This window comes from Chaetodon trifascialis, chromosome 7 (assembly GCF_039877785.1).
Source record: "Chaetodon trifascialis isolate fChaTrf1 chromosome 7, fChaTrf1.hap1, whole genome shotgun sequence".
NCBI lineage: Eukaryota > Metazoa > Chordata > Actinopteri > Chaetodontiformes > Chaetodontidae > Chaetodon > Chaetodon trifascialis.
This window is the reverse complement of record NC_092062.1, coordinates 17,361,292-17,387,819: the sequence shown is the minus strand read 5'-3', so window position 1 is coordinate 17,387,819 and position 26,528 is coordinate 17,361,292. Positions and strand designations below refer to the sequence as shown.

General features: G+C 40.6%; 2 protein-coding genes across 2 annotated transcripts in view; one reads left to right on the top strand and one right to left on the bottom strand.

Annotated features, from left to right (window-relative positions):
- adam22 (ADAM metallopeptidase domain 22) overlaps positions 1 to 26,528 on the top strand; it is a 62,634-nt gene that overhangs the window by 25,926 nt on the left and 10,180 nt on the right. Inside the window, exons 6-24 of the mRNA XM_070966285.1 lie at positions 3,649 to 3,712; positions 14,791 to 14,857; positions 15,028 to 15,104; positions 15,747 to 15,821; positions 16,179 to 16,250; positions 17,703 to 17,869; positions 17,959 to 18,043; positions 18,297 to 18,387; positions 18,515 to 18,566; positions 22,658 to 22,757; positions 22,849 to 22,920; positions 23,693 to 23,785; positions 24,204 to 24,284; positions 24,386 to 24,436; positions 24,550 to 24,613; positions 24,759 to 24,864; positions 24,952 to 25,071; positions 25,363 to 25,531; positions 25,857 to 25,968. Coding sequence (XP_070822386.1) covers positions 3,649 to 3,712; positions 14,791 to 14,857; positions 15,028 to 15,104; positions 15,747 to 15,821; positions 16,179 to 16,250; positions 17,703 to 17,869; positions 17,959 to 18,043; positions 18,297 to 18,387; positions 18,515 to 18,566; positions 22,658 to 22,757; positions 22,849 to 22,920; positions 23,693 to 23,785; positions 24,204 to 24,284; positions 24,386 to 24,436; positions 24,550 to 24,613; positions 24,759 to 24,864; positions 24,952 to 25,071; positions 25,363 to 25,531; positions 25,857 to 25,968 — 1,718 coding nt within the window. The remainder of the gene's footprint in view (positions 1 to 3,648; positions 3,713 to 14,790; positions 14,858 to 15,027; positions 15,105 to 15,746; positions 15,822 to 16,178; positions 16,251 to 17,702; positions 17,870 to 17,958; positions 18,044 to 18,296; positions 18,388 to 18,514; positions 18,567 to 22,657; positions 22,758 to 22,848; positions 22,921 to 23,692; positions 23,786 to 24,203; positions 24,285 to 24,385; positions 24,437 to 24,549; positions 24,614 to 24,758; positions 24,865 to 24,951; positions 25,072 to 25,362; positions 25,532 to 25,856; positions 25,969 to 26,528) is intronic.
- cldn12 (claudin 12) lies at positions 10,861 to 14,488 on the bottom strand. Its single transcript, XM_070966290.1, has 3 exons — positions 14,345 to 14,488; positions 12,678 to 12,935; positions 10,861 to 12,582 (listed from the first exon to the last, which is right to left on the bottom strand). The coding sequence occupies exons 2-3, from the start codon at positions 12,894 to 12,896 to the stop codon at positions 11,752 to 11,754; spliced, it is 1,050 nt and encodes a 349-aa protein (XP_070822391.1). The 5' UTR covers positions 12,897 to 12,935; positions 14,345 to 14,488; the 3' UTR covers positions 10,861 to 11,751.

The window sequence follows — 26,528 nt, the reverse complement described above, 5'->3', positions numbered from 1 at the left end:
GCAAAAAGATATTGTGTGTTACTGATTGTGTGCTGACAACACAACACTTGCATAAAAAGGCACCTGTGAATAATGAGGTATAACACATGCGCATGCATTACAGTTTTTCACAGTTGCTTAGACACATTTCCTGAAACAGTATTTTCCCAAAACTGTGAACACTGGCCAAACCTTGGACTTTCAACACACACTAGGACATTTTCCACTTGCCGATTTTTACATTAATTATTTTGGTGTTTTTAAAAAGTAATTGCAATAAATAAATAAATAAATAGATAAAGCAAGAAGTGTTTATAGTACTCTGTAATCAAGGAAGGAAAACTGTGCAAGAAGAAGTGCTTTGTCAGTTTGATCTATGCTCATTCATTAACAGAAATCCTTATATTCAGAGTATGATTCATCATGCTTGTCAGTGTTTGGACCTTTGAGGGCTGTGTGATAATTAATGTTTAATTGTAATGACAGGATGTTTTTATTTTGAATTACAGTGATTTCTCAGAGAAAAAGCAGAGAAGTGTGTCATAGATGGTTAGCTTTGTAATAGCTCTAGTTTTTGTTACAGGACATATATGTCACCATTCACATCTGCACATAGTTGACAGTGTACACTAGTACATCTGCAGCACATATGCCTTTCAGATGTTTCTGAGAGCATCATGAGCCACTCCTGATCCATTATGGCTTATCAGAACTCGATTTGATCCAATATATTTTCCTCCACCATAATGTCAGACTAAATAAAACAAATAATCAGAGCGGGAAGTAAATTCAGCAAATTAGGACAATCAGATTGATTCTTGCTGAATAAGCTAACTAAGCTCAGGCTTTTAATAACGCTTGCATATTTCATGTGATTGTGGCAGCACGTTTATCAGCACAGCAAATTAAGCAGCGCCGCTTACAAAATAATGAAAAGTAGTGCATGAATTTATCAAACCCAAATGAGACAGTGTGTTGCACATGCAATACAGCCTGGAACAGAATAAGATATAATGTGACAATGTGATAAGTGTTTCCTGCAGACTTCTGTTATTTCTAATGTGGCTAATTTAAAGCTTGATGTGTTCAAATGTGTGTGTAGTATGTTGCAATACTGCCATCATGCTTATTTCTATTGTTTGTTACTGTAATATTAGAAATTGCAGTAGTAATATTATTTCAGGTTTTGGGGTTTTTTTCGTTTCTGATTTTCTTAATGTTGAAAGAAATACACAAGCTGACAATAGACAGAGACACACCCATGATATGCTCTGCGCACACTTAAATGTGCGCGTGCATGTGCGTGTGTTTGTGCGTGCGTGCGTGTGTGTGTGTTTGAATACACATAGGGATACACGAGAGAGACAGTGAGAGGGAGGGAGTTTAGGGAGTGCATGGTGGTGTCGGGGCATTAGACATTAGAGGGAGAGCATTTCCCCTATGCTGAGTCAGGTATTTACGATAATATGCATCCTACTCTCCCCTCTGTCTCTCTTTGTCTTTCTCTCCCTCTTTCTCTTATACATACACAAATACACACACACACAGAAAGTTTACACTGCAGTGCAACAGCGTATTTACTGTATACAAAGGAATAGTCCTCACAGCTTCATCCATCACATATGTAGATGGTTCAGCATTGATTCAGGTTCCTGTTTTAGCAAATCCTCATACATACTATAGAACAACAATGAGCGTCTTTTGGGACACTTTGGTGTCCATTTGTGGAAAATTATGCTAACCTTTAAAGCCCCTCTAAACTTATTTTTTAAATCTTAAACCTAGAATAATGGGTTTTTTGGCCACTTGGGAGCAGCAGAAACAAATTGTAAACACAGCATTGACATATCAATTTTTAAGCTGCTATGACAAACCTGTTAGCAAAGACTTGTTTATTTGCATATCCAACAGTTACAGAGCAACATAATCATTGATTTGGAGTCGTGTTACAGGCCACCTAGTAAATGTGCAATACTGACTCTCCTTTTCAGTCACCACCTGAGCGAAATACCTGGCTCTTTAGCCACTAAATGCTCCAGTATGTTCGCCAGCTCGTAGCTAACTGTCTCCGTCTGCTGTTTAGTGCTGAGCAGGAAGTGTACACTGAGTTTTAAACAATGAAACTCTCAATAAAGCTCTATAAAGCCGAGGGGAGCTATGGATTCAGATGATAACTGATGACACCCGCCACATTGCCACACTGTCATTTGACACATCATTAGGGATCACCGATCTGATACTGATACTAGATATCTGTTAATACTGGCTCAGATAGCCAGATCGGGTATTGGTGACAATGAGGCCCATCAATTCAGTTCTATTTTTACATGTATATACTACATACTGCATACCACATCATACATCATAGTGTACCAGTAGACCTGGCCTTCTGACTTGAAGGAAGAAGAAGGGAGCTAACAACAAACAACCAAAACTGTTCTAACTTTGGCACAAAATTGTGTGTTCATGTAAGATCTCATCATGACTCACAGTAAGAAACTGACTGAGGAAATAGCCTTTAAAGTTTAGAAAACAGTGGAACAATTGTGAATTTTCTGATGTTGTTGCATAGTAGAATGATCAGAGTTCGGTTTGTTGCCAAGAAATACATAGAAATCAGTTCAAATCAACAGCACATGTTTTTGCAATTGCAGTAAGGGTTAGACTAAGGCTAAGGCTTTCTGCTCCATAATGATGTAACAAAATAGTTTTTTGAAAGGACATATAGAAAAATGCAGACCACATAAAACGATAAGTACAACACAGACAGAACAGCAAGGTTAAAAGCACTATACACACACTTCCGCCTTTGGTCTTTGTCTCTTTTTCTCTGTGCTATAATCTGCTGTAAGTGAAATGTTGGACCAGGATGATGAGTGTGTTGAAGGTGAATTCTGTGTGTTGAAGGAAAGAAGGAGACAGCTGGATGTGAAAGACAGAGCATCTGCAGTGTTTACCCTCCTGACTGCAGTTTGACCCAACCAATCTCCTAAAAGCCTCAGATAAAGTTAATTAACGGATGACGTCCGTTTGTGTGCACGTGTGTGCACGCAGGTGGGCCGACACGAGGAGGCCTTCACCCAGCTGCTAAATGAGAAATTGATCTCTGCTTTGTGTTACGTTGCCTCTTTCTCATCATGTGATGAATGTATTTAGAGTGCACAGCGAGTGAAAGTGCATGTTAAGTCTTTATGTCTTAAGGAGGATTTGCACCGATTTACTGTTTAAAGGCACCCCTTTCAAAGATGCCTGTCTCATTGCAGCTTGTGGTCAAGCAGTGCAAACCCGTTAAGTCATTGTTTCAGAGATACAAATCCTTGCAGTAGGTGACCTTTACGTTATGCTGTGTGTGGGGAAATCTCTCAAATGATTGGATGACCTTTTGTTTCACATTAGCCTCCACCCCTCCTAAGACATACATATGCCAAATACAGCAGTCAGTACATCAGAGGATTCTGTCCCTAAGTGCACCTTGTAGGAGTGCAGTACAGTACTTATTCAGACAAAAGCTCCAATAATACAATAACCCCCCCCTTTGGCCAGCACTGAAATGGCTAATCTATCATGCTGATAGCTGAGGGGGAGTTGGATTATTATGCATTATTCCATTTTATGATGAATAAAGCAGAAACAGGTGTTGATGTGTGCTCTCCTCTCTCTCCTTTTCAGTGGAATGTTTTTCGATGGCAATCACACCTACATGATTGAACCTGGAGGACAGGGCAGCAACGATGTAAGTACACGAAAATTTATGTCGGTTGTAGGAGCTGGTGATGGCTCCTCTCAGAGGGCTTTATTAATTTTCTCCTCTTCCATCTTCTCGTGTCCAGCTGCCTCTCAGCCCTGTTGAATTTTCTGTGGTCAGGACATCACTTATAGCAGTGGTTCCCAGCCTTTTTTCATCATGCTTTTTACTCCACTACATGATTATGATAGCCTAATACTGTATACTGGGTTACTTTGCAGATTCAAATGAATGATGCATCATGTGGGTTGAGATAAGACGTAATTGATCCCTGGAGGAAATTCAGTCTACCCAGCAGTATTTAAAGTAAATGAGCCCCACCTTTACCAGCTGCAATATGAAAGTGATACTTGCACATTCATGCAATAATATAATAATTATGACAACAACAACAACAACAACAACAACAACAACAATAATAATAATAATAATATGCATTTTCAAAAATGGGAATTTTTGAAGGGCAAAATGGCAGTTTTCCGTCCACGACAAGTCTGACGGAGCTGATTGTTGCCACTTTAGATGGAGTATGCAATTTCACCAGGCCCGTAGTGTTTCAGAAGCAGCTCTCAGAGACTATTCTCCACACAGAATAGTCTTCTTTTGATGGTCAGCACGTCCATCAGCCCAGAGCAAATTGAGCCAGACAGGAAGTCAGACATAGAATGAGAATCTGGTAAATTTTTGAAGTAATACACCCTGTGCAGACTCCTGATCATTTACAAATGGCAGAGGCACAAACATCAAGGAAAGATGGTCATATCAGCAAAATCTGAGCAAGTCACCAAATGAGGCAGGCAAAATGCTCAGCTTCTAAAATGCACCTGGTGGGGTTGCAGCTGCGTGGGAGACAGAACAAAAATGCATTGCTTATGCGACATCATAGAGACGCGTCCACCATGTTACACCGCCATATTTCTACAGTAGCCCCGAGGAGCAAAACCAAACACTGGCTTTAGAAAAAATGTTTTTCGTGTTCTTAGCAGCCACTGTGCTTATGCTTTTGTGCTAATACTACTTTTGATCACTGTATTTGTCAAAGCCCTCTTGGTGCCAGTTTTTGTCCTGAGTGGAAGCTGAGTCAAAACCAGAATCCGTTACGGATTGCACACAGGTCACTGACACTTTTGTAATGAACCGTGAGTGTGGTGCACTGGTCTCAGGACAGAGATTTGCTGGATTACAAAGCCTGTAGACAGCAGAAAAGCCCTCAGCCAATTAGATAATAACAATTACAGGAATTATGGTTTGAAAGAAAGGGCAGATCTGAGATTGTCTAAAGATGCCTTGAGCATGAGAGTGAAAGAACAAGCCACTGACACTGTGTGTGTATGCGTGTGTCCTTTCTAATTAAAACGTCCAGAAGAAGTGTGTTTTCTGGTGTTAATCAGGAAGGACAAAAGGAGAGAAGATACGCGAGGTCAGGGATTTGTGTGTGTGCGCATGTGTGCGTGCGCCTGTGTGTATGTGTGTGCCTGTGCGTGTGTTGATGTGCAGAAGGGTGTATGTGCACTCAAGGGTGTAGATAGTGGCGGCCTGGCACACAGAGCTACTTAAGATTCTTCCCTATATAACAGCTTTAGTGCCAGCGGTATTTAAAGAGTGGTCAGGAGAGGATGGACATTAGGGTTGATCTGAAAAGAGGAGTGTTAACTGAGAAAAAAGGGATGACAGGTACACAGACAGAGGAAGAGCTGAGCAAAAGAGCACAAAACACAAGTAGTCTGAACGTGAAAGGTTTAGAAAAAAAAAAAAAGACAAAAATGAGAAACAACCATGCTTAAAGCCCACGAAGTTTACTTTACTTTTGTCACTGCTCTCTCCTCCCTCCCACTTCTTATTTACTCCCTCCTTTTCTGGCCTCTTCTTCGTCTGCCTCTGTCATTCCCCTCCAACATTTTCTGGAGAGACTGAATTATTCAAGCGATGAGAGAGAGACCTTAAATCAGAATACTGCTGCAGCACTTGTCTTCAGAAATACAGTATCTGAGTCTTTTTTTGCTCATTCACACAGAGGCAGTGACGTGAAATGCACATAAAAATTGAAAGAGATTCTCTACCAGTTTAGTTTTTATTTGCATGTCATGCCACACATTCTGTATGGCCACAACACTGCTGCAGCGAGACTTCCTCTGGTAGCATATATACAAAGCCAAAAGAATGCCATATGAACAGATTGACATAATTTCAGGTAACCTATGTTTATGTACAACATTTCAAATTAATTGAACCAAATAAAAGAAGAACTTTAATGCTGCAGGCATAAATTTCATCCCGATAGATTCCTCATTTTCAAGTAGATGGCTAACTGAAATGTTTCATGTTTCTTGAATCGTCCATGTTTACACAAAATCTTTGTCTCATTTAAGAATATACAGTATTGTGTAAAAAGGCAACAGAAAAAAAACAAAAACAAATTTTCAATATCATTTAAATGGCACATTGGTAGAGATGGAAAATAACTACAGTGAGTACATTTAAAGTACTTTACTTTTAGCATAGTGTTGAGGTACCTGTACTTTATTTCCATTTTATGCTACTTTATTCTTCACACTCAGAAATATTTATCCAACAACTTCAGGTACTTTGCCACAATTTCAGTAATTTTACTTTAATGCATTGTGCTGATAACACTGCACAAGCACTGTTACTTTTACTTAAGTAGAATTTTGAATGGAGGACTTAAACTTAAACGACTTTTTACTCAAGTAAAGGATCTAAATACTTGTTCCACCACTGCACACTGGACCCATTTACCCAGTGTCACCAGTTGTAAAATACCAACTCTCAAATAAGCTCAAAGTTCTACTATATGCTTAATTTATATAGAACATGATTTTCTAGTACTGACATGCTTTTGGAAAATATTTGGCAGTGATGGTTTTGGCTTGTTAGGTGGGGAAATTCTGGCTGCATAACAATAGTAGGGACAGCGCTGCCCTTGAGCCCGGCAGTGGCTGTCAGTTTGTCAGCACTGAGCTCTGGATGTCTGCTCCCCGTGGGCAATGGTCCACACTGGCTGCCTCTCCCCTGCTGCATCTCTGGGTTCCTCTCTGCGTATCTCTGTCTCTATTTCACTCTCAGTCTATGTATCTTTGTCTCTTTGACAGTCTGCTTGGTCTGCAAGTCACAGACCCACATTTGTCTGCTGCAAAAACCTAAATGCTCGCAATGTATCCTGTGAGTCAACACTCTCACACACACACGCAGAATAGTGTGCTTTTGACTCTTGGATGTATCTTGAGGTCGTGCGCTCACTTACATTATTGTTATAGCCCGAAACCACCACATATCACTCTTTATCAATCAGAAATGTTATTAAATGCAGATACATTGTGCCCCGTGTTGCACTATTAATTCTGACTGTTATTATCTAGTTGAAACTGATAGAAAAAACAAAACAAAAACATGGCAGGATGGCGAGTGTGTTGAGATCGAGAATCTGCATGACTCCTGTCGACCATATGGTAAATCCCATCTGCCCTTCTTGCACAAGGCAGAAAAAGTTATGCAGGGCATTAGCTAAGTGTGTCCTGAACAAGCTGCTCTTGTCACCTTATGCAGCTGAACTGGTCTCAAAGTGTCTTATCATGTTATGTAAATAGGCTTGTGAACAAGACTACAGCTATGAGTAATACAGAGCGGCAGAATTAAAGCTCACAAGCTAAGAACGTGATGTACCCGGGCACTACGTGGCTGATAAATCTTGCACGTCTTGAGTGTGTAAGTGTCTGCGTGAGCGTGTGCGTGCCGACAGCTTGGAGCAAGGATGTGTGATGCTGGCTTGCATATTCAGAAAACACCATATGTTTAGCCCTCTTGTTGTTTTGGACACCTTTCTAACCCCACCTGCAACTCAGGGCCTCTGCGGCTACATCCCGACAGCTCTTTACTCTGCTTTCAGTCAGGGCTGAGACGAAGTGTTGTATTTTGTTGATGGTGCAGAGGCCATGAGTTCAGTGCTGCAGCAAAAGACAAAGCAATATTATTATTGCCTTCAGCATTAATATATATCTCAGAGTGAGAAAACAACTTAATTGGTTAGCGGATTGACAGAAAATTAATCGGCAATTTTGATGATCTATTAATTGCTGAAGTCATTTATCGAGTGACATCTTTTCCTAATTCCAAACTCAGTAATGGAAACTAATTCATAGTGTGTTCACAGTGGAAAAGCGACAATATGAAGTATATTCACACACAGGCAGTCTGTTTTCTAAATACGAACGATTTTTTTACTGTGCTGTTGATGGACATGATTTTCCCACAATGCAAAGCACAAAGGAAATAGAGGTCTCAGCTTCAGAAAGATCACTGAAAACAAATTTAAGTCATCAATCTGAAGAGAGACATTTTGCTTTATATTTGTGGTCATGCAAGTTTAGCAGGAAGAATTTTTGTATACCAACTGCTATGCTTTACACAGTATACAGCCATACTAACCACTCTGTGTACATTTAGGCACAGCAGTGCTTTGTCCTAAATGCTAACATTTGTATGCTAATATGCTCACAATGACAATGCAAAAACTCTGATGGTAAAGAAAGTATAATGTGAAATATAAAGTGAAATTTTCAACTTGATCTTTGCACTATATTAAATATTAGGGGATCACCAAAGTTACTACAATCCATCTTCAGGGGAACATGAATGTCTGTACAAAATGTTATGTTAATCCTAACATTCATAATCCTAATATGTTAATAGCTGTCGATATTTCTGTCTGGACCAAAATGGCGGACAGGCTAATTTTGCCCTTCAAGCAGCTAAAAATGACATTTGCTGATTCCAGTGTCTTAAATGTGAGGATTTGTGGCTTTTCTCTGTTGTAAATAGTCTTAAATTGAGCATCTCATGGTTTTAGACTGTTGGCATCTCTGTAAAATATTCCCAAACCTCTCATCTTTTGATGTTTCCAACTGCTCTGTGTCTTTGTCCTTGCAGCCCTCAGATCCAGTGTAGAGATCTGACCTGCAGTTACAAGATGGTTGGGAGGGTATCTTCTGAGGAAGAGGGGGTGGGGAGTTGAAGGGCAAAGTATGGGGTGTGTTGAGGGGATGGTGGCAGGCCATAGGGTTTGGGGGGGGGGGGGGGGGTTGCATTAGGTGCCAAGAAGAGGATTTGTTAAACTAGCACAAACCGGGAATGCAGCTCAGGCTGAGATGGAGCTGACAGGATTAAAAAAAAGAGGGTCTCCCTGTGGCCTTAAGCCAACTTCATGTTACTAAACCTGGACCAGTTCATTTACACATGCAGAGGGAGCGAGAATGAAAAGCGTGTTACCCCTCCCTGCTTTATATTCATGAGCCAGCAGTCTGTGTCTGAGGTACCATCTCCCTTGGCAACCCACGCTCCACCCCCATCTCTTTGTAGCATATGAAAGCCATCTGCGTTTCCACCCTAAATCTGCAACCCTACACACTCCCTACTGGGTCTGTATGCTGTGTGTGTATTCTTAAACTGGGATGAGAGCGATGACCTGGGGAACAAAGAAGATGCTGGTCAAGGAAATACTTCATCACAACAATTGACTCAGGAGTGACTGCTCCGGTAATGATGGATTATGCCGCGTGTATGTGCAATACATAATAGACAAGCAGCTATGTCATACGCTTCTTTTAATTATGGTCTCATTAATCACCAGCTGCTAAACTCTCAGTCAACATGAAAGAGTCAGATCAGAGACGGAGTTGGCTCCAATTATGACTGCTGCAATTTAGTCTTCTGGCTGTTAATTCCAATGCTAAGTCCACCAGGACTACATCAAAGATAAGACAAAACAGCGGAGTGCTGAAAGACTTATTTTAATAGAGTGCTCACTATTCTTAATTGGCTCTGGTTTCTCTCTGTGGTGCGATAACTTAAACATTTACCCAAAGAGCAGATCATAGTTGAGCGTAAATGTTGCTAAGTTTATTTGATCAAAGTTGCTATTAAAGTGCAAACCGGCATTGTCGTTGCATTTTGCATTATAATATTTTACAGTGCATTAATGATTGAGCAACAACAACAGCAACTTTCTGAAGACTCCACCTTAGACTCTGGGTAATGGTTATTGTTTGCCTTTAATTTACTTATGTTACCTTGATTACCTAGAGAGCAGCATTTATACAGAGTCGATTATTCTGGTAAAATAAGTAAATTTAACTTTAATTGTGAGGGCCATTTTCTCCCTTTTCTGACATTGTATAGAATTAACAAATAATTTGTCAATTCAAAATACTGGTGAGAGGAAATGCTAATAAATGTAATCATTAGTTGTGTTAGAAGTATTGATTTCTGTGTTACATTCCTTACCTTCATCTTTATTGGTGTGAAAATATGAATGTGATTTATTATAAAGTGAGAGTGAAGCTGCAGACCTGCAGTAATTGAACACCTGTAAAACATGATACAACCTTTATAAATCATGTTTGAACTTTTACATATAAATCACCTAAAGGCACAGTCCATGAGCAAATTTAATATCCTTCAGTAAATCAAGTCATCACGAAGGGATTACAGAAGGAACTGAAACATGTTATGATGATACATTTCTGGGAAACCAGAACCTCACAAGCCATTGATTTTCTCAAACAATTTATCAATTAAAGCTTAAATGTGGAGACATAACCAGCTGAAACCATCACCGGAAGAGATACTGTATGAGCAGACTCCTTTTCAGTTTGTAATTCAGTCTGTCTCAAATGTTTCATATCTGCTGGCTGAAGACAAATTACTCACATGACTTCTTTCAGTATAAATTGAGAGATTGTGATTCTATTTTGTTGCAATCACCCATGTTACTTTAAAGCTGTTACTAAACTGGTTTTGCTAGTGTTGACCCAGCACACAGTGAACAGGAACACAGATGAATTGTGATTTATGTTTTAATAAAAACCAAAAAAAAAAAAAAAAGATGACAGTGTAGAAAAACATTTCATTGACCTTAACATCACAGAACAAAACGATGAACACATTAGACTTTGAAGAAATATTGATCAGCGCTCATGATGCAAAACATAAAAAAGGCAAGATTTAAGCTAAATTGAATTTGGCTTAATGACAAGTATGCTCAGAACATTTTAATCATCTCATCAATGAGCTGTAGATGAACAGCACTCTCAGCTGACATTTTGTCTAGTGTTCTTAGTGCCTTCTTCTTTAACAAACACTTAGAAAAGTACGTGTTCCACTAACTGATTTAGTAAAGTGTTAGAAAATTCAAAAGGCTAAATAAGTCAGTGAACAAAGGCAACGTACACAGTTTTCACATAATTAGTGCATTAAAAACATTAACAGCTGCTCTTCACAGGCACTGTGACATTACAACGATGTAATAACTTGTTACACAACAGACACAGACAGGTGAGTCAGTTCGTAGTTGTTCAAAACCACAGCATTTAAAGGTGATGACAGTCAGTGTTTTGTTCAGGAGTGACAACAGAAGGCCTCCCTACTCTAATCTTTACACAAGCAAAAGTGATTTGCATGAATGTAATGGGCTCGACATAAATCAGTATAACAGAAAAATATAAATTTGCTGACTAGCTGTCCCTAGCTTTATGACATTCAGCATAATAATTATAATTTATAGTAAGCCACATACCAAAGTGTTTGTGCTTGGTCCATTAACTACTTAACCAAATTAGGAGCTATTGCTTGGTGGCCCTAATCTGATGGTAAAATAGTAAAAAAAAATAGTTGGCTGAGGCATCCATCAGTAGTTTTGGCAGCAAATAATGTAATTTCCCACCATTTCTACAATATTACACTGAATATAGTGTTGTTTGCATCAATACTTTAGTGATTTTCATTTTAAAGAAAATTTCATCTTTCATACCTTCATAGTAACTCCAGGGTTTCATCCTCTATAATTTGCAGACCTGGACTGGCTGAATTCTTAAAACTATCACTCCAGGTACTGTAAATGGCCTTCATATCATTAACTCTCATCCATCATACTCTATTAGTTTTATCAGGGGTGAGCTGCACGTAGGTTCAGGACAGAAGCCTTCAATGTGCTGATGATATCAGCTTCTCTTCTCTTACTGTGTCTGTGTCAGCACAGGGATGTCGATCTCTATGGCAGACATCCGTGAGCGGGAAGAGTGGCGGTGGCCTACGTAGCTGGATGCGTAGCCCTGAGAAGGAGCGTAACTCTGTGAAGGAGCGTAACTCTGTGAAGGAGCGTAACTCTGTGAGGGAGCGTAGCTGTAAGCCTGGGTCCCTCCCACCTCTGAACCATACCCTTCTGGAGCAGAAATCTGAGACATGTACATCTGTGGTGGTGCAGGGGCAATGACACTTTGTGCGTAGCCCTGTGTAGGCAGATATGGCTGGCTGTCAATCACTGTGGGAGGAAACGTCTGTGGTGGGAAAGGCTGAGGACCGTAAACTGGGGAAGGAGGATATCCGTTGGCAGTAAGAGGCTGGGTGGAAAGAGAGGTAGGCATGGAGGGCAAGGGCAACCAAAAGGGTGAAGGCAACTTTTTACACATACAGTACCACATGAACATCAGCAGGGAAGCTAGCATTAGTCCTCCAGAGCAGCCTATAGATACATAAACAGCAAAGCCATCTGAGAAAATGTTGTCATATCTGACGTTCATCTCCTTGGTGCGAAACAGGAACCACACTGAGGGTGCGAGGGCGATAGCTCCACCAAGGAACAAGAACATCCCTGCCACTAGGTGACAGCCTGCACTGTTGACCAGGAATCTGATGGTCTTAATGTCTGGATCAGGCTTATCTGAGCAGCAGCAGGTCTTACACATTCCTGACATGCACAGTAGCAAGGCTACAGAGCCGAGCAGCAGGCCTGTGGGCAGACAGAACTGCAGGAGCCGCAGATCCAGCTGGTCCACTTTAGAGTACCACTGGAAACACAAGAAGACATGATTGCTGTTAGGACAATTTAGGGCATAAAAGTGAAAAGCAAAAGCAGAAGACAGCAAATTTCTTCAAGTGATACCTCTGAATCATAGTAGTAACATCCTGAATAGCCATCCTGTTTCACACATTTAGCCCACAGCCCATCATACACGCTGATATTCTTGGCGTTACGATTGAAGGTGACAAGTCTTGTTATGCGCCACTGTGGGATTAATGCTGCCACAGCAATCCCTCCCACAGACACAAAGGCAATGATGAAGGCAAAAGCGTTGGTAGCGTGGATGTCCCGGCACGACATGGTGGTTACTGACAGGAACTGAGGTCACAAGGAGAGTTCCTGTTTGAATAGATGAAGAAAGGAAGACGAGAGAGAGAAATGGCTGGTCAGTGCAGTGGAAAGCATGGTGACCGCAATTTGGCTGCAGTAAATCATTTTTCTTTTCACAGAACTCTGGATTATATGAAAGAAGGCATGGTTATACAAGTTTCTCCAAATGGCCCCATTACTAGTGAAGTAAGCTAACTGTGCCACGGACTGACCTAGCTATGGGCAACCCCCCTGTATTTCTATTCACCACAGTGTAGTTGACCCAATATCTGCTGTCCCCAAGAAACAATGCTCTCATTTCATTAGCAAACAAAGTGGGAATGACTTGGGGGCTGAGCTTGCCAGGCAAGTGTGTATACTGCAGTGCATAGACTGTACAGCTAAACAATGAGCAAGTGGGGTTTCTTTCTGTGACAGCATGCAGCAGTGACCGACCATGGTTGTGAAGAAGCTTGACTTTAAGAAACTACTACATACTGTTATATAGTCATGTCCTGATAGTTGCATTTTGTTGTTTTCAGACTTAAGTCAGCAAGCTTCACACTTTTAGCTGACATAAAATGCAGCCACTGTTTTGGAGTTGATTTGAGATTTACTGATTGTGTATAAAGCACTTCATGGGCAGGCTCCTAGCTCTTTTATGACCTGCTGATCCCACACAAAATAAAGTGAAGCTTCAGGCAAGGCTCTGCGGGCTGTTAATAATGTATGTATGTATGCTGGTTCATAACTAAAGGTGGACAGGTTGTTAGAGTTTGGACCCCTCACGTCTGTCACTGGTCCAGTTGTAATCTAGATTATCGTTTGTCACTCACACTTATTTTAGGGCTGTGTGTTGTCATTTGTGTCTTTTAAGGCAGTCATCATGGTAGTACAGGATTATATACAGCAGCAGCGGTCAGTGATTACTGCATCATCCCGATAACACTGTCAGACAATACACTGACTGGCAGTATAATTAGAAATACTCGGTGCTATGCCGAAATTATGGATTTAACTTTACACCATGACCGAGGAATAACAGGTATTCAAGAAGCTCTTATTATATTCAACAGTATGCCAGATGACATTAGTCAGCTAGGCTAACTCAACGTTTCACAAGCTAGCTAGCCAGCTCATTCAGTATACATAGCTCTTCTAGCCTGTTGTCTTAACTGTAAAACACATTTGAACTACGTATAACGACATAAACCAAATACAAAAATCTATCAGAGAGTATAACAATAAAAAGAATAAGACCTGTGTGGTACAAATGCTCTGCCTAACCGTAAATTAACATTTAAGCTACCGACACGACAGATCGTTACATTAGCCACCTAGCTAGCTGATGGGTACAAAGTTAGCATAACAGCAACCTGTTGCGTCCCGAATTCCTCAATGTGAAGCCCAGACACTACAGCTACATGAAACAGACGTACCTTATACGTCCCGCAGTTCACTCGCGTTTAGATCGATGATGGTGGCATCTCAGCTTTGTCCTCCTTTATACTTTTGAACCTAGCTAAACAACCCAGAGCCTTTTCACTGTATTACTGTAGATCGGAGCGTAAACAGGATGTCCTGTGCTGGAGCCCTCAGCGTTGTCTCACAGGTGGTTCACGCATGCGTTGTCGACATCCTTCATCACAACTATCGGTAGTTTTGTTTTGTTTTTTTTTAATGACACGGATCATTAAAATCATATAGATGACAAAATTAGCTACAAACTGAAAATCAAAAGTTGACGGAGTAATCATTCAGGAGTAATGAGGTAAGAGAAGGTAGCACAAGACAACAGATGCAAACATTGCCCATTTTCAGACACTTTACCTCAGGTGAGTTGGCCTGTGATCTGTGATTGAATTCCTCTTTTTGTGTCTTTCAGGGAGATGTACGCATTCACATGATCTATAAATCTACAGGGCAAGAAGGATTTAATGATCTTCTCAATGGTAAGATGATGGCTGGAGACCTGAGGAGGAATTTAATCTGGGATTGATGTTTATTAAAAAAGTATTGAAATTAATTTTTACGTATTTGTGTTAATAATAAAGAGTGCCTGACTGTTTTGGATAGGTAGTGTACATGAGTAGTGATTGCAATGAATGTGTCTTTTTGCTAGGTGATCTTCCAGAGCCACCTTTTCCCAGCCCTCCATTCCCCGGGTCAAAAGTTGTCCACCGGAGAACGAAGAGACAGGTGTGACTCCTGTGCATTTTTTATTTATTTTTTGGGGGGAAAATCATCACCATTAGCAGAGGGAAGCTGATGGACTCATGTTGACTTAATTTTATGATGTACATGTTTGTTTCAAGATAGAGCAAGATAGATCGAGAGACAGTTATGCTCTGGACGCTGTTTGTGCAAACCTGAGTACGTTGTTTGCTGGCTTTATGTTTTCTGTTAATTTGCAAAGCTGAAGAGGGAGCGCTCTCTCCTCGCTCTCCTCTCACACAACAGCTCTCCTCCCCTTTTTCTTCTTTTTCATGAAATATTTACCATGAGAGTAGAGGCTGTTTCCAGCCTTGTCTTTTCTCTGACACAGTCAGACATCTGCAGCTGTCTGTCTCTCAGTCCTCAGCGCTGCCTCCATCTTTTTTTTTGGAATTTGGAAAACAGACAAACGTAGTTTCGCTTTGCAAAGTTCATCCCTATTGATTTGTCATTTCTTTTCTTTTTTTCCTCTGTGAAGCATGAGACATGACTATGTGATTGCTGTGTGTGCTGTTCTGAATTTGTCCTTGATGTTGAAAAGTCCCAGTTAAGGACGGAGAAATGGGTGTCTGTCTGTCTATTAAGTTTTTATGAGAAAAAAAGGCAAACTGTGTTGTTTCTTCTCAGGTTTCACATTTGTCACGAAGTGTTAAGGATGAGACCAAATACATCGAGTTGATGGTGATCAATGACCATTTAATGGTAAGCCTTTAACTGTGTAGATATGGTATGGATGTACAATTGAATTAAATTGATCAGATCTCAGTACAGAATGCTTGGTGGGCCGAGAGTCAGCAGGTGCTCCAAGTGCTTGCACTCATGAGGAACTCCACATATGACCTTTATTGTGCATAAAACAGACAGTTTGGTCTGGCCTGACTAAAATCCACTGAAACTGAAAATGTTTTATCCAAAGTAAAGGTGATATGTGGAGCGAGTCAAACATGAAGACACTGGCTCCATTCATACATTCAAAGGGCTTGAAATGAATTTGTTCCAGATTATGAATCCTGCTTTTATTTGTTTCCTCTCCATCCCTCTCTCTGTCTCTCTCTTCAGTACAAGAAGCATCGGCTTTCCGTCGGGCACACGAATAACTATGCTAAGTCAGTGGTCAATTTGGCTGACATGGTAAGAATTGTATTGATCTTCTTCTTGGAAAGCTTGCCGCAAGCACTCCCAGGTATTATAGCTGAGCGCACATTGCACTGATTTCTCATTTAACCAACCTCACTCTCTACATTTAAAGCCTCTCATGGCCCATAATATGCTGCGAGCAGCCATTAACCAGCCAGTCATGAGTTTTCAGGTTTCAAAGGACTGAAGCAGCAGTGACATCCCAACAGTACTGAGGCAGATGTTTGAATGATTCATTATTTGTCGTCACATCTGTCTGCTGTGCTACTGAAATCTAACCTGCTATAGGGTCATGACTGTAAGATGATAGGCTGGTGAAGCTGGAGAAAGGTCATGCTTTTTGTCGTGCCCTTGAAGAGGATCATATGAAGCAGACTCTATTTGGGAAGTACACATTGATTTCCACATACGAGTATAGCCGCCCTGCTGCATGGCACTGAGGCCACTGAGAATGTGGCATCAGATGGTAAATATTACAACAGTTAGAAATATAGAGCCAAAATTAATAGGAGTAGGAGTTTATTGTCTATTGTATGTATTATACTTGTATAACATTGCCAAAACAATTAGCATGTCCTGCAAAGTAAATCAATTGATTGGGCAGGAGAAAAAACTAATTCATTTAGTTATTTTAAAGCTCAAGATGAGACTTCACTCAACAAATACATTCAGCTTTGGGAAAAAGTTCTTTTTATTTCTCTTTAATACTCAATGTTGCTTCATGTTGTGCAAAGTGAGCTAAGATATGTAATTTATGGCTTGTATATGGAGGAGGAGCTTAAGTCTTTTTTTTTTTTTTTATAGTGTAACAGATGAAATAGCTTTTCATCCAGATGGTTCTTCTGAAAATCAGATGCAAAGCTCTGTGATAGGAGTGCATAGCGGCACAAACTAGGCTAGGACAGCTCTAAATGTGCACAAACTGAGGTGGTGCAGATGGGTGGGGCTGGAGGGGCCGGACTGGGATTGAACCATGTACATATCACTGACTGCTTCCTCTCTACTCTGTCAGCTTTGTCTTGAGACTATTGGCATTCAGCTTAAACAAAGAGGCTTTGCTCTTGTCCTGTTCTCTGGTATTTGTCTGCCCCTGTACCCTGATAGATTTCCACCTGATGAAAGCAAACATCATTATTTGCCATCCAGTTTGCAACCTCTACGTCCTTCAGACTGTTACTCTTGTTGACTCCGTCTAGCCGCCTGCACTGTGCTGCTGTCTAGTGGCAGCATCATATCGATCATACTGACCGTTTGACTGGTGCTGTTTCAACAAACGGTTGGAGATGTTGATTAATATGAAGCATACCAGTCACTTTGATATCGATCAGGTCGTGTCATTGGTTTGTTTGTGTGTTCACTCTGTCAGTTACACAAAGACTTTGAATGTGAAGCTTTATGACTTTCCAAACACAACCTGCTGATTTTAAATGTACTTATATTCCTCAGATTTTCAAGGAACAGCTTAACACCCGGATCGTGCTGGTTGCCATGGAAACGTGGTCAGCCGATAACAAATTCAACATTGACGAAGACCCCATGGTGACGCTGAAGGAGTTCATGAAGTACCGAAAAGACTTCATCAAGGAGAAGTGTGACTCTGTGCACCTCTTCTCGTGAGTGTGAACGTTTAAGGAGGATCCTCTTGTGTGCTCGGTGCTCCGGCGTCTTTTTCATTTAACACATGATGCTCTCTTCTCATCAGAGGGAATCGTTTCCATAGCAGCTGGGGAGGCGCTTCCTATATGGGAGGAGTTTGCTCCCTGATCAAAGGAGGGGGAGTCAATGAGGTGAGTCTTGAAATATAGATTAGTAATTACAGATTTCCCCAAACTCCAAAATTGGCTGTCAGTCCATCATCCAGCAGACAGAGGATGTACACAACATGGTGTACAGTTACATTTCCTAATATCTTGGAAATTTCAAATCTGCATTGAGAACCACTCTCTTAATTAATGAAGCATAGTTACATTTTCTACATGTCAGTACCGCAATACTCTTCATTTTTATCTGTCTGTATCTCTATGTCTGTCTCTTCATCAGTACGGCAAAACAGATGAGATGGCCATCACCCTCGCTCAGTCTCTTGGACAAAACATCGGTATCTTCTCTGACAAGAAGAGGATCCTCAATGGTACACAGTTAAACCTCAATGAGTCCTTTATTACTCACATTTTCTAAATCTTCTAACACTTCTCACTCATAAGCCTCCGTTTCATGCGATGGTAACATGTCAATGTGTGTGTGCCTTTTTTTTCCAGGCGAGTGCAAGTGTGATGACCGCTGGTCGGGCTGCATCATGGATGATGTTGGGTAAGTTACTTTTTAAGTATATTTCCTCATCAAATCACAACCTGAAGGCCACAGCAGAGACAGACAACAGTTTACCCAAAACACTTTATGAAGAAAATCTGACTGAAGGCTGACTGGCTTCAATGCAAGCGTCACACTTTTGTATTCACTTATCTCATTACACTTTCCGTATAGAGCAGGTCTAGACCTAACAATCCCCCCATGTGCAAGCTCTTGGCAGGGGTGGTGAGGAAAAATGTCCTTTTAACAGACAGAAACCTTGAACACTTTGAGTGGGCAGCCATCTCTCTCGACTGGTTGGGTTTAGACAGACAGAGAGAGAGAGAGAGAGACATGCACAGTAATGACAATAATAACAGTAACAGCTGTAATAATAATAATGCAAATATAACAGTAAAATAGTATGTAGTATTTCTATGATAGTATATATATAATACCAATAATATGTATGGAAGAATAATAGAAATATGACTAATAATAACATTAGCAGTGGGCATCGAGTAGGACCATGGCAGTAGGCGCAACCATGATTCACAATCCAGGCGCAGCCACGATCCATGAGACAAGAAAGGAGAGGAGCTCAGTGTTTCATGGGAGGGAGGTCCTCCAGCAGTCTGTGCCTATAATCTAGCAGCATAACTAGAGGCTGGTCCAAGACCAGTCTGAGCTGCCCTAACTGTAAGCTCTGCAAGCCAAATGAAATCTGATATAAAGATAGTTAAACGCTTACGGATTCATTTGTGTAGCGTTTAAGCTAAAATATATTTTCTTATGTATCTCAAATCAGTTAAAAGTTGATTCCATTTTCTAATCTTTATAAACGAAATAACCTACATGTTTGCTTGCAGTAGGTTTATATTGTTGACGTCTTGAACCAGACATCAGGTCACAATTAAAACATACGCACCGTGACAGAACAGCTCTGAACAAACTAGACAAACAGGACTCATGAGACAAAGCTACACAGTAGTATATCTCACATAGACACACACACACACACACACACACACACACACACACACACACACACAAATGTGATCTGATTATTCATCTATTTATCAGTGTAAATATGCTGATATCAGTGTCTCCATCCTCTAGAGTGCAGTTTGATAATCCACCACTAGGTGTCAACCTGTGTTTATCCTCCATATGGCTTGTTTATATAACTTTATTGGGCTTCTTTCAGGAGTCATGTGTTATATAATGTTGCTTGCTAAGATTAGAAAATAGGTGTTAAATCAGTCTGTGTGTATTTTGTGTTTGCAGTTTCATGCAGAAATCCTGACAGTGTTTGTCTGAAAATGTGTTTGTGTACATTTGCAGTGTACATACTGTACAAGCATGGCATTGTACCACTGTGAGCATACAGATGAGACTGTGTGTTGTGTTTGTGATGTGTGCTTGTGTGTGTGTGTGTGTGTATACCCCTCTTCTTAAATACTTCTCGCGTTCCCCCTCTATCCCGAATGGGACAGCAGGTGAGCAGAAGCTTGGCTAGAACGTTGCCTGTGCTGTTTTGAACCAACTGGCTGCCTCGGAGGGGTTGTCAGTCATCACAACCTTTCCCATTTCATCCAACAGCACTACAGCCGCTGTGGCCCCAGCTTCACTTTTTACTCGAATGATATGAACAAATGCAGTTTGTTGTCCCATGATTATACACTGGCTGTATTTGTCATAATCATTTTTGTACAATTTCACATGTACTTTATGTGTATTCTTTAGTTTTTGGCCGATGTCACCGACTGATCAACCAAGAAATTTTGTTAATTTGATAAAGCTAATTATTAATAGGCTCCTTCTCCCTCCTGTCCTTTGAAAGTCAGGACTTCTCATCAGCTCTTTTTGTCCATGTCTAACCGATTGATACAGTCTGCAATGTCATTCTCATCTTAGGCCAATATTTGTCATATATCAATCTCTCATTTCCCTGTAACAACAGTACACCCCCTCCGTAACACTCCCTGTCTGGATAATACTCTATTGGGTTTCCATAATAAACCTGCTTTAATGTCATGCGGTCACATGACAGAGGACAGGTGATTTTTATGAGCCTGTCACCTGTGAATGGACCTGGCCCAGATCTGTTTTCTCTAAAATAAAGTCAATGGTATTTCAGACGCTTGTATTCAATGAGCAAACCTCAGTCATGCCCATTGACAGATGTTTCTTTTTATCCCTCAGCACCTGCATGTCTGATCAACCGAACCTGACTACTAACTATTTTCACATTCTTCACAGGGTATAGCTACTGTGTGCGTTTGTATGTCTGTGTGTGTGTGTTTGTGTGTCAGTTTGTCTGCTCATATACGTGTGTTTATTAATATTCAGTGTGTGTGTCAGTTTATAATGGGGATAACTAAACATAGTATGGATATGGCAGATAGAAGAGTCCTACATGCATCAAGGTCGAGTTAGGATTTATAATTGTTTTATTTATATTCTGCAGGTTATTTTTTCTTTTCTGTCTTCTTCTTATGAAAGAATTGATTTTATCAAGAACAAACCAGGACAAAACCTGGAGTCTAATATTTTGAATGAAATATTTTCTGATCTAAAATATACTTTAACAAGGACAAATACATTCACTACACTGTGAAAGTGAACGTTGAATGCAAACAAATCAATGTGGTTCAGACACTGCTATGTCAGCTAATCACCACTAGGTGGTGATAGGCTGATTGTGAATGAATGAATGAGGGAAGAGAGAAAGATGTTATTAATGCTTTTTTTAATGTTGGATACATGAGGTGCTTCAAGTACTCTCTTAAATAAATCTACACAATACAGCTGAGTTTGAGTTTAAATCTTTCCAAAAACATATTCTGATCTTCTGTGAAATGAAAAATCTTTATCTTGGCTAAATAATAATAACATGAATGATAATAATTACCAGGTGGACTAATAGTCCACATGGTAACAATTGTACTTCTTCTGGTGACCAGTGAATCATTCAAACACATTTCATCTTTGTCTCCACCCCCTATTCCTGTTTAAAAGGGGGAAAAACACTACAAGATTTTGACAAGATTAAGCAACATTAGAAATCAAAGATGCAAATCCCACGTGATCATCAGGACAACTTCAAACCTGATTAGTTAGGAAATCTACCTGAAATATTGTAGTGTACTTCATCCATCACCCAAGCATCATTACTGGTTCCGTATACAACCAATATCCCTGTAGATGGCTCCATAGTGTCATTCATATCGAATAATGATGACCTCTCACAGCTCACAGTGAGCGTGTCTGTTATTGCATTGTCTCCTGCGCCGGCCCTGATGAGCCGCACTACCAGAAACACTAATTAAACATGTGCCAACAGCGTAATCAGCATTAATCCTGGTGGTGCAGTGGAAGGTAATGGCATTTAAGTGCTGCTGAGATGTGGGCTGATGTGGTTAAGAGCCTGAGAACAAACATAGGACATTTGATTGTAATATATTGGCTCAGATACTTCGGCTGTTGACTGGGCTCCAGGTGAAGCATCATCATATTTTCACTGTAAGCAAATCAAAGCAAGAACATGGAGCGTTTTAGGGTTAATGATACCAGTCGTTACAGCTTGATTTCTGTTCTCTGAGTATCTTGTGAACATTTGTTTAAAATCAATGTGACCATTTACGTGAAACACTATCCCATGATAATGCAATAACTGTTGAAAGTGGATCATCCACAATACTCAAGTTCATTTCCAGGACAAACTCATGATTGCATCTTACTATAGAATCCATTTACGTCCTACACATATCTCCATATGATCCTCACGATCCTAGCTATACTGTATATCTACCTCCATGTTATAGTAAGGATCTCCTCTGAACTGTGAGTATGGTAAACCTGTAATACAACCTAAAATATTCATGTGTCTGTAAAAAATACAAAATGTATTAAGTATGACGAAACCTGCTATGACATTATCTACAGCACTGAAATTAAATGTGTGGAATGCAAAGTCAATTTGCGTGGGTAAAAACATTTGACATGTATATGTTTTTCCACCAGCTAAGTGTTTTTATCCTGTAATGTGTTTTTCGGGAGCAAGCCCTCCTCTCTCCCAGTATTACCTGAGAATGCTCTGGCATTTACAGTTTCTACCTGCCCAAGAGGTTCTCCGACTGCAACGTGGAGGAGTACCATAACTTTCTAAACAGTGGTGGAGGAGCCTGTCTGTTCAACAAACCTCTGAAGGCACGTCACACTCAGATGTATATACTCACATATGTAGGACCAGTGTCGCTTTAGTAGTTTGAATATTAATTCTGCCCTTTTCGTCCATCAGCTGTTGGACCCTCCAGTGTGTGGAAATGGCTTTGTAGAGCCAGGAGAGGAGTGTGACTGTGGCAGCCCAGCGGTAAGTTCCAGATGAGACTGGACAGATGCTAATAATGATAATAATAATGACAATAATATACAACATACAAGTGCTTTACATAAAATGAGGCAGAATGAACATAAAACCGTGATAAAAAAATGAAAAATAAAAAAACTATAACAGCCGGGATAGAATGCCATAATTAATGTAAATTAATTAACTTAATTAATTAATGTAAACAAACCCCACTTAATAATAATAGTGGAAGTTACATTAAATATAAGGATGAAAATAGAATACAGATAATAGAGAAAATAAAACCCACTGAGTAATAACAATAAATTAAAGTTAAAAACAGAGTACATAGAATGCATACAATTGAGTAAAATACAATGTTTAAAAGAAGCACAGCAGTGCATAAGTGCAAGGCAAAGCACAAACAAGAGTTTCAGGTCTGTATGAGGAAAGTCGCAGCTGGCTAAAGGCAATATTGATGAGAAATGTTTCCAGCTTTCTTGCACAAATATTTATCAAGCTGCTTATCTTATGACTACTCGTGTGCTCGAGAGCTTTGAGGCATAACTGACAAAGGCTGCATCCCTGATTTTCATTCAGCTGTTGCTGGAAAGGTCATTTAAAGGAATTAAGTCATTTTTATTGGTGAAATCATAGCGCCGGTTATTGCCTGATCATAGAGAGACCTCTGTTTAAATGGATTATACTGTTTGAGTGATGAGATAATATGTGACGGAAACAACTCACATCAAGACAAAAGAAGACAACTGAGAGCAGCTTCCTGTTTGTGTTGCAGGAGTGTGCCAGAGAGGGAGGGACCTGCTGCAACAAGTGCACCCTGACGCAAGGCTCCAAGTGTAGTGACGGACTCTGCTGCAACAACTGCCAGGTACAGAACAGACGACAGCTGCGCCTGTCATCCTCTGCTGGGGTGTCGATCAGGTAGCACAGAGGTACTAATGTCACATTGCACCAAGTTGAAGGAGGAGTCCAAAAAGAGTGTGCCTTTGTGGTCTTCAAGAGGCCATTTCCACTTGGATTTCTTTTAATTTTATGTGTCTCTGGTTGTGAAACAGCTAATGAAAGAAAGTTGCTCATGATTACAGTGGAGATACTGTAAAATCTGAGAGTCTGCTACTTTTCCTCTGAGCATACAAAACCCAAAATGCCAGTTTGAAAGTCCTTAACGGCCATTTAACACTCTCAAATATTTCAAAATGAAAGAATAATTGATTGTTGAGTTGTGGATGGGTACACAGACACGTCACAGATGTAGTCTGCTTCATATTCATTGTATGCTGCTGCAGATGGAGTTCATGGGAGTTGTGTGTAGAGATGCAGTGAATGACTGCGACATCCCAGAAAACTGCACAGGCAACTCCAGCCAGGTGAGCGTGAGCTTCCCCCAAATGGAGCTATAAACGCACTATTGGCTCATACAGTATGTCACAGTGTCTCTGAGAGTTTTTTTATTACTTGTATTTTGCAGTGTCCACAAAATGTGCACAAGATGGATGGCTACACGTGTGAAAAGGACCAGGTGAGATGTTTGACCAATGCTTTATGGGTCTTATTGTATTTTAGATTTAAAAAAGAAAAGAAGCTTCATTTCTGCACAGGTGACATTTTTCGAGACTATATTTCTCTCTGCAGGGTCGCTGCTTCAATGGAAGGTGCAAAACCAAAGACAGACAGTGCAAGTACATTTGGGGAGAGAGTAAGTGTAGATTCCTATGTGCAAATCAATTTTGCATTGACAAATCTGAACGTGCAGCTTCCAGGATTAGCACCTGTGGTAGAGATAAACTATGTTACTAAGATGTAGATCTTAATGTTGATCGTGTTTTGTTGTTTCTCCACAGAGGCGACAGCGGCCGACAAGTTCTGTTATGAGAAATTAAACATCGAAGGGACGGAGAAAGGAAACTGTGGGAAGGACAAAGACACCTGGATCCAGTGTAACAAACAGTGAGCCAGCCTTTTCTAAACCCTGCGCAGTTCTATTATCGTCTGATGTTGCTCTCTGTGATCGTTGGTTGCATCTCTGGATTTCAGGGATGTTCACTGTGGGTATCTGCTGTGCTCCAACATCTCACCTGCTCCGCGACTAGGAGAGCTGCAGGGAGGGCTGACCTCTTTCTCAGTCGCCCGACACAGTGCTTCTTTGGACTGCAGGTACACATCACTGAGGGAAAACACTCAAAGGCCAAACCAGCAGCCTAAAAATGACTGTTTGTGATGTGTCCTTCATCTCTGGGATAGTTTTGCTTCCTGGTTCTGATAAAAATTTACTGTGCACAGCTGATAATAAGCATTTTCTTAGGAAAACACACATATATGACAAATAAAAGACATGCGTAAGTTCATACCGACTCTACTGTGTTTACAGACAATGACCTCATGTATTTTATTCCAACATTTATGTGAATGTGAATTCTCATGTCAAGCGCTGTGTTTGTTGTTCAGTGGTGCTCACGTGCTGATCGATGGAGACACCGACCTGGGATATGTTGAGGATGGGACGGCCTGCGGGACAGACCGCATCTGTTTCAATCACAAGTGTCTCCCCATCCAACAGTTCAACTTCAGCACCTGCCCTGGGACCACCGACAAGACCATCTGCTCTGGACATGGGGTACACACACACACACACACACACACACACACACACACACACACACACACACATACACACACACACACACACACACCCTAACACTCAGCTGAAGCTGTTATAATGGCTAGATCAATGTTATATTGGCTTTCTGATGTATTTACTTGGTGTTACCATGATATCAGAGTGTCAGTGTTTGCATATCTTTCCTCACTACTATCAAAGAGGTTACTCTGATTCCTTATACTGACTGTTCTGGCACCGACATCTATCTTGGGCCATACCTGAATTTAAACTTGAAGACCAACAATGTGTTCTTTCCCCGTTCTTTGTCTTCTTGCTGCAGGTGTGCAGTAATGAGCTGAAGTGTGTGTGTTACCTGGGCTGGGCAGGAGAGGACTGTAACTCCACATCTCCTCTCAGTTATCTTGTGGTGGGACCCACTGCCTCAGTTTCAGGTAGACATGTTGAACGCTCTCACTATTTGTTGCCCATAAGCACACCTGTCTCATCTCACATTTTCTGCACCTGTCTTCTCCGTTCATTTTTCTCTGCTTTCCATAACTGTACCTCTCAACTCTGTTCACACCACTTCATCTCTTTCAGTTCTTTTAAAATCCCTCCCATTCACTGTTATTACGTTGAATATTTCAAGCTTATTGCTTTTTTGTTGCATTTCTTTTTATTTTAGCTTCTGCGTTGGGTTCATGTCTGCTCATTAAAACCAGCTGCATTTGTATTCACTGAACCATGCATGTCGTTCTTTTTGTTTGTCATTATTTTCACACTCATTCTTTGTCGACAGGCCGATGTCTTTGACGGAGTGACTTGAGGTCAGATTTGAGTTCCTTTTCATTGTATTTGTCCTGTCTTTGATGTAATTTCCTGGTCCTCTTCCTCTCTCACCCCACCGTCAGCTCACCTCGGTTGGTTAATTTTGACTATTAATGAGTTAGAGAATAAGCATTTTTTAATGTTTTCCTGATTGGGAACCTACTGCACATGTAAGTTCCCCTCA

Excerpts from the sequence above, each read along its gene's own strand:
- cldn12 (XM_070966290.1), bottom strand. The coding sequence starts at position 12,896 with ATGTCGTGCCGGGACATCCACGCTACCAACGCTTTTGCCTTCATCATT. Across the intron at positions 12,583-12,677 it reads GTTACTACTATGATTCAGAG|TGGTACTCTAAAGTGGACCA; the intron begins GTATCACTTGAA and ends TTGTGTTTCCAG.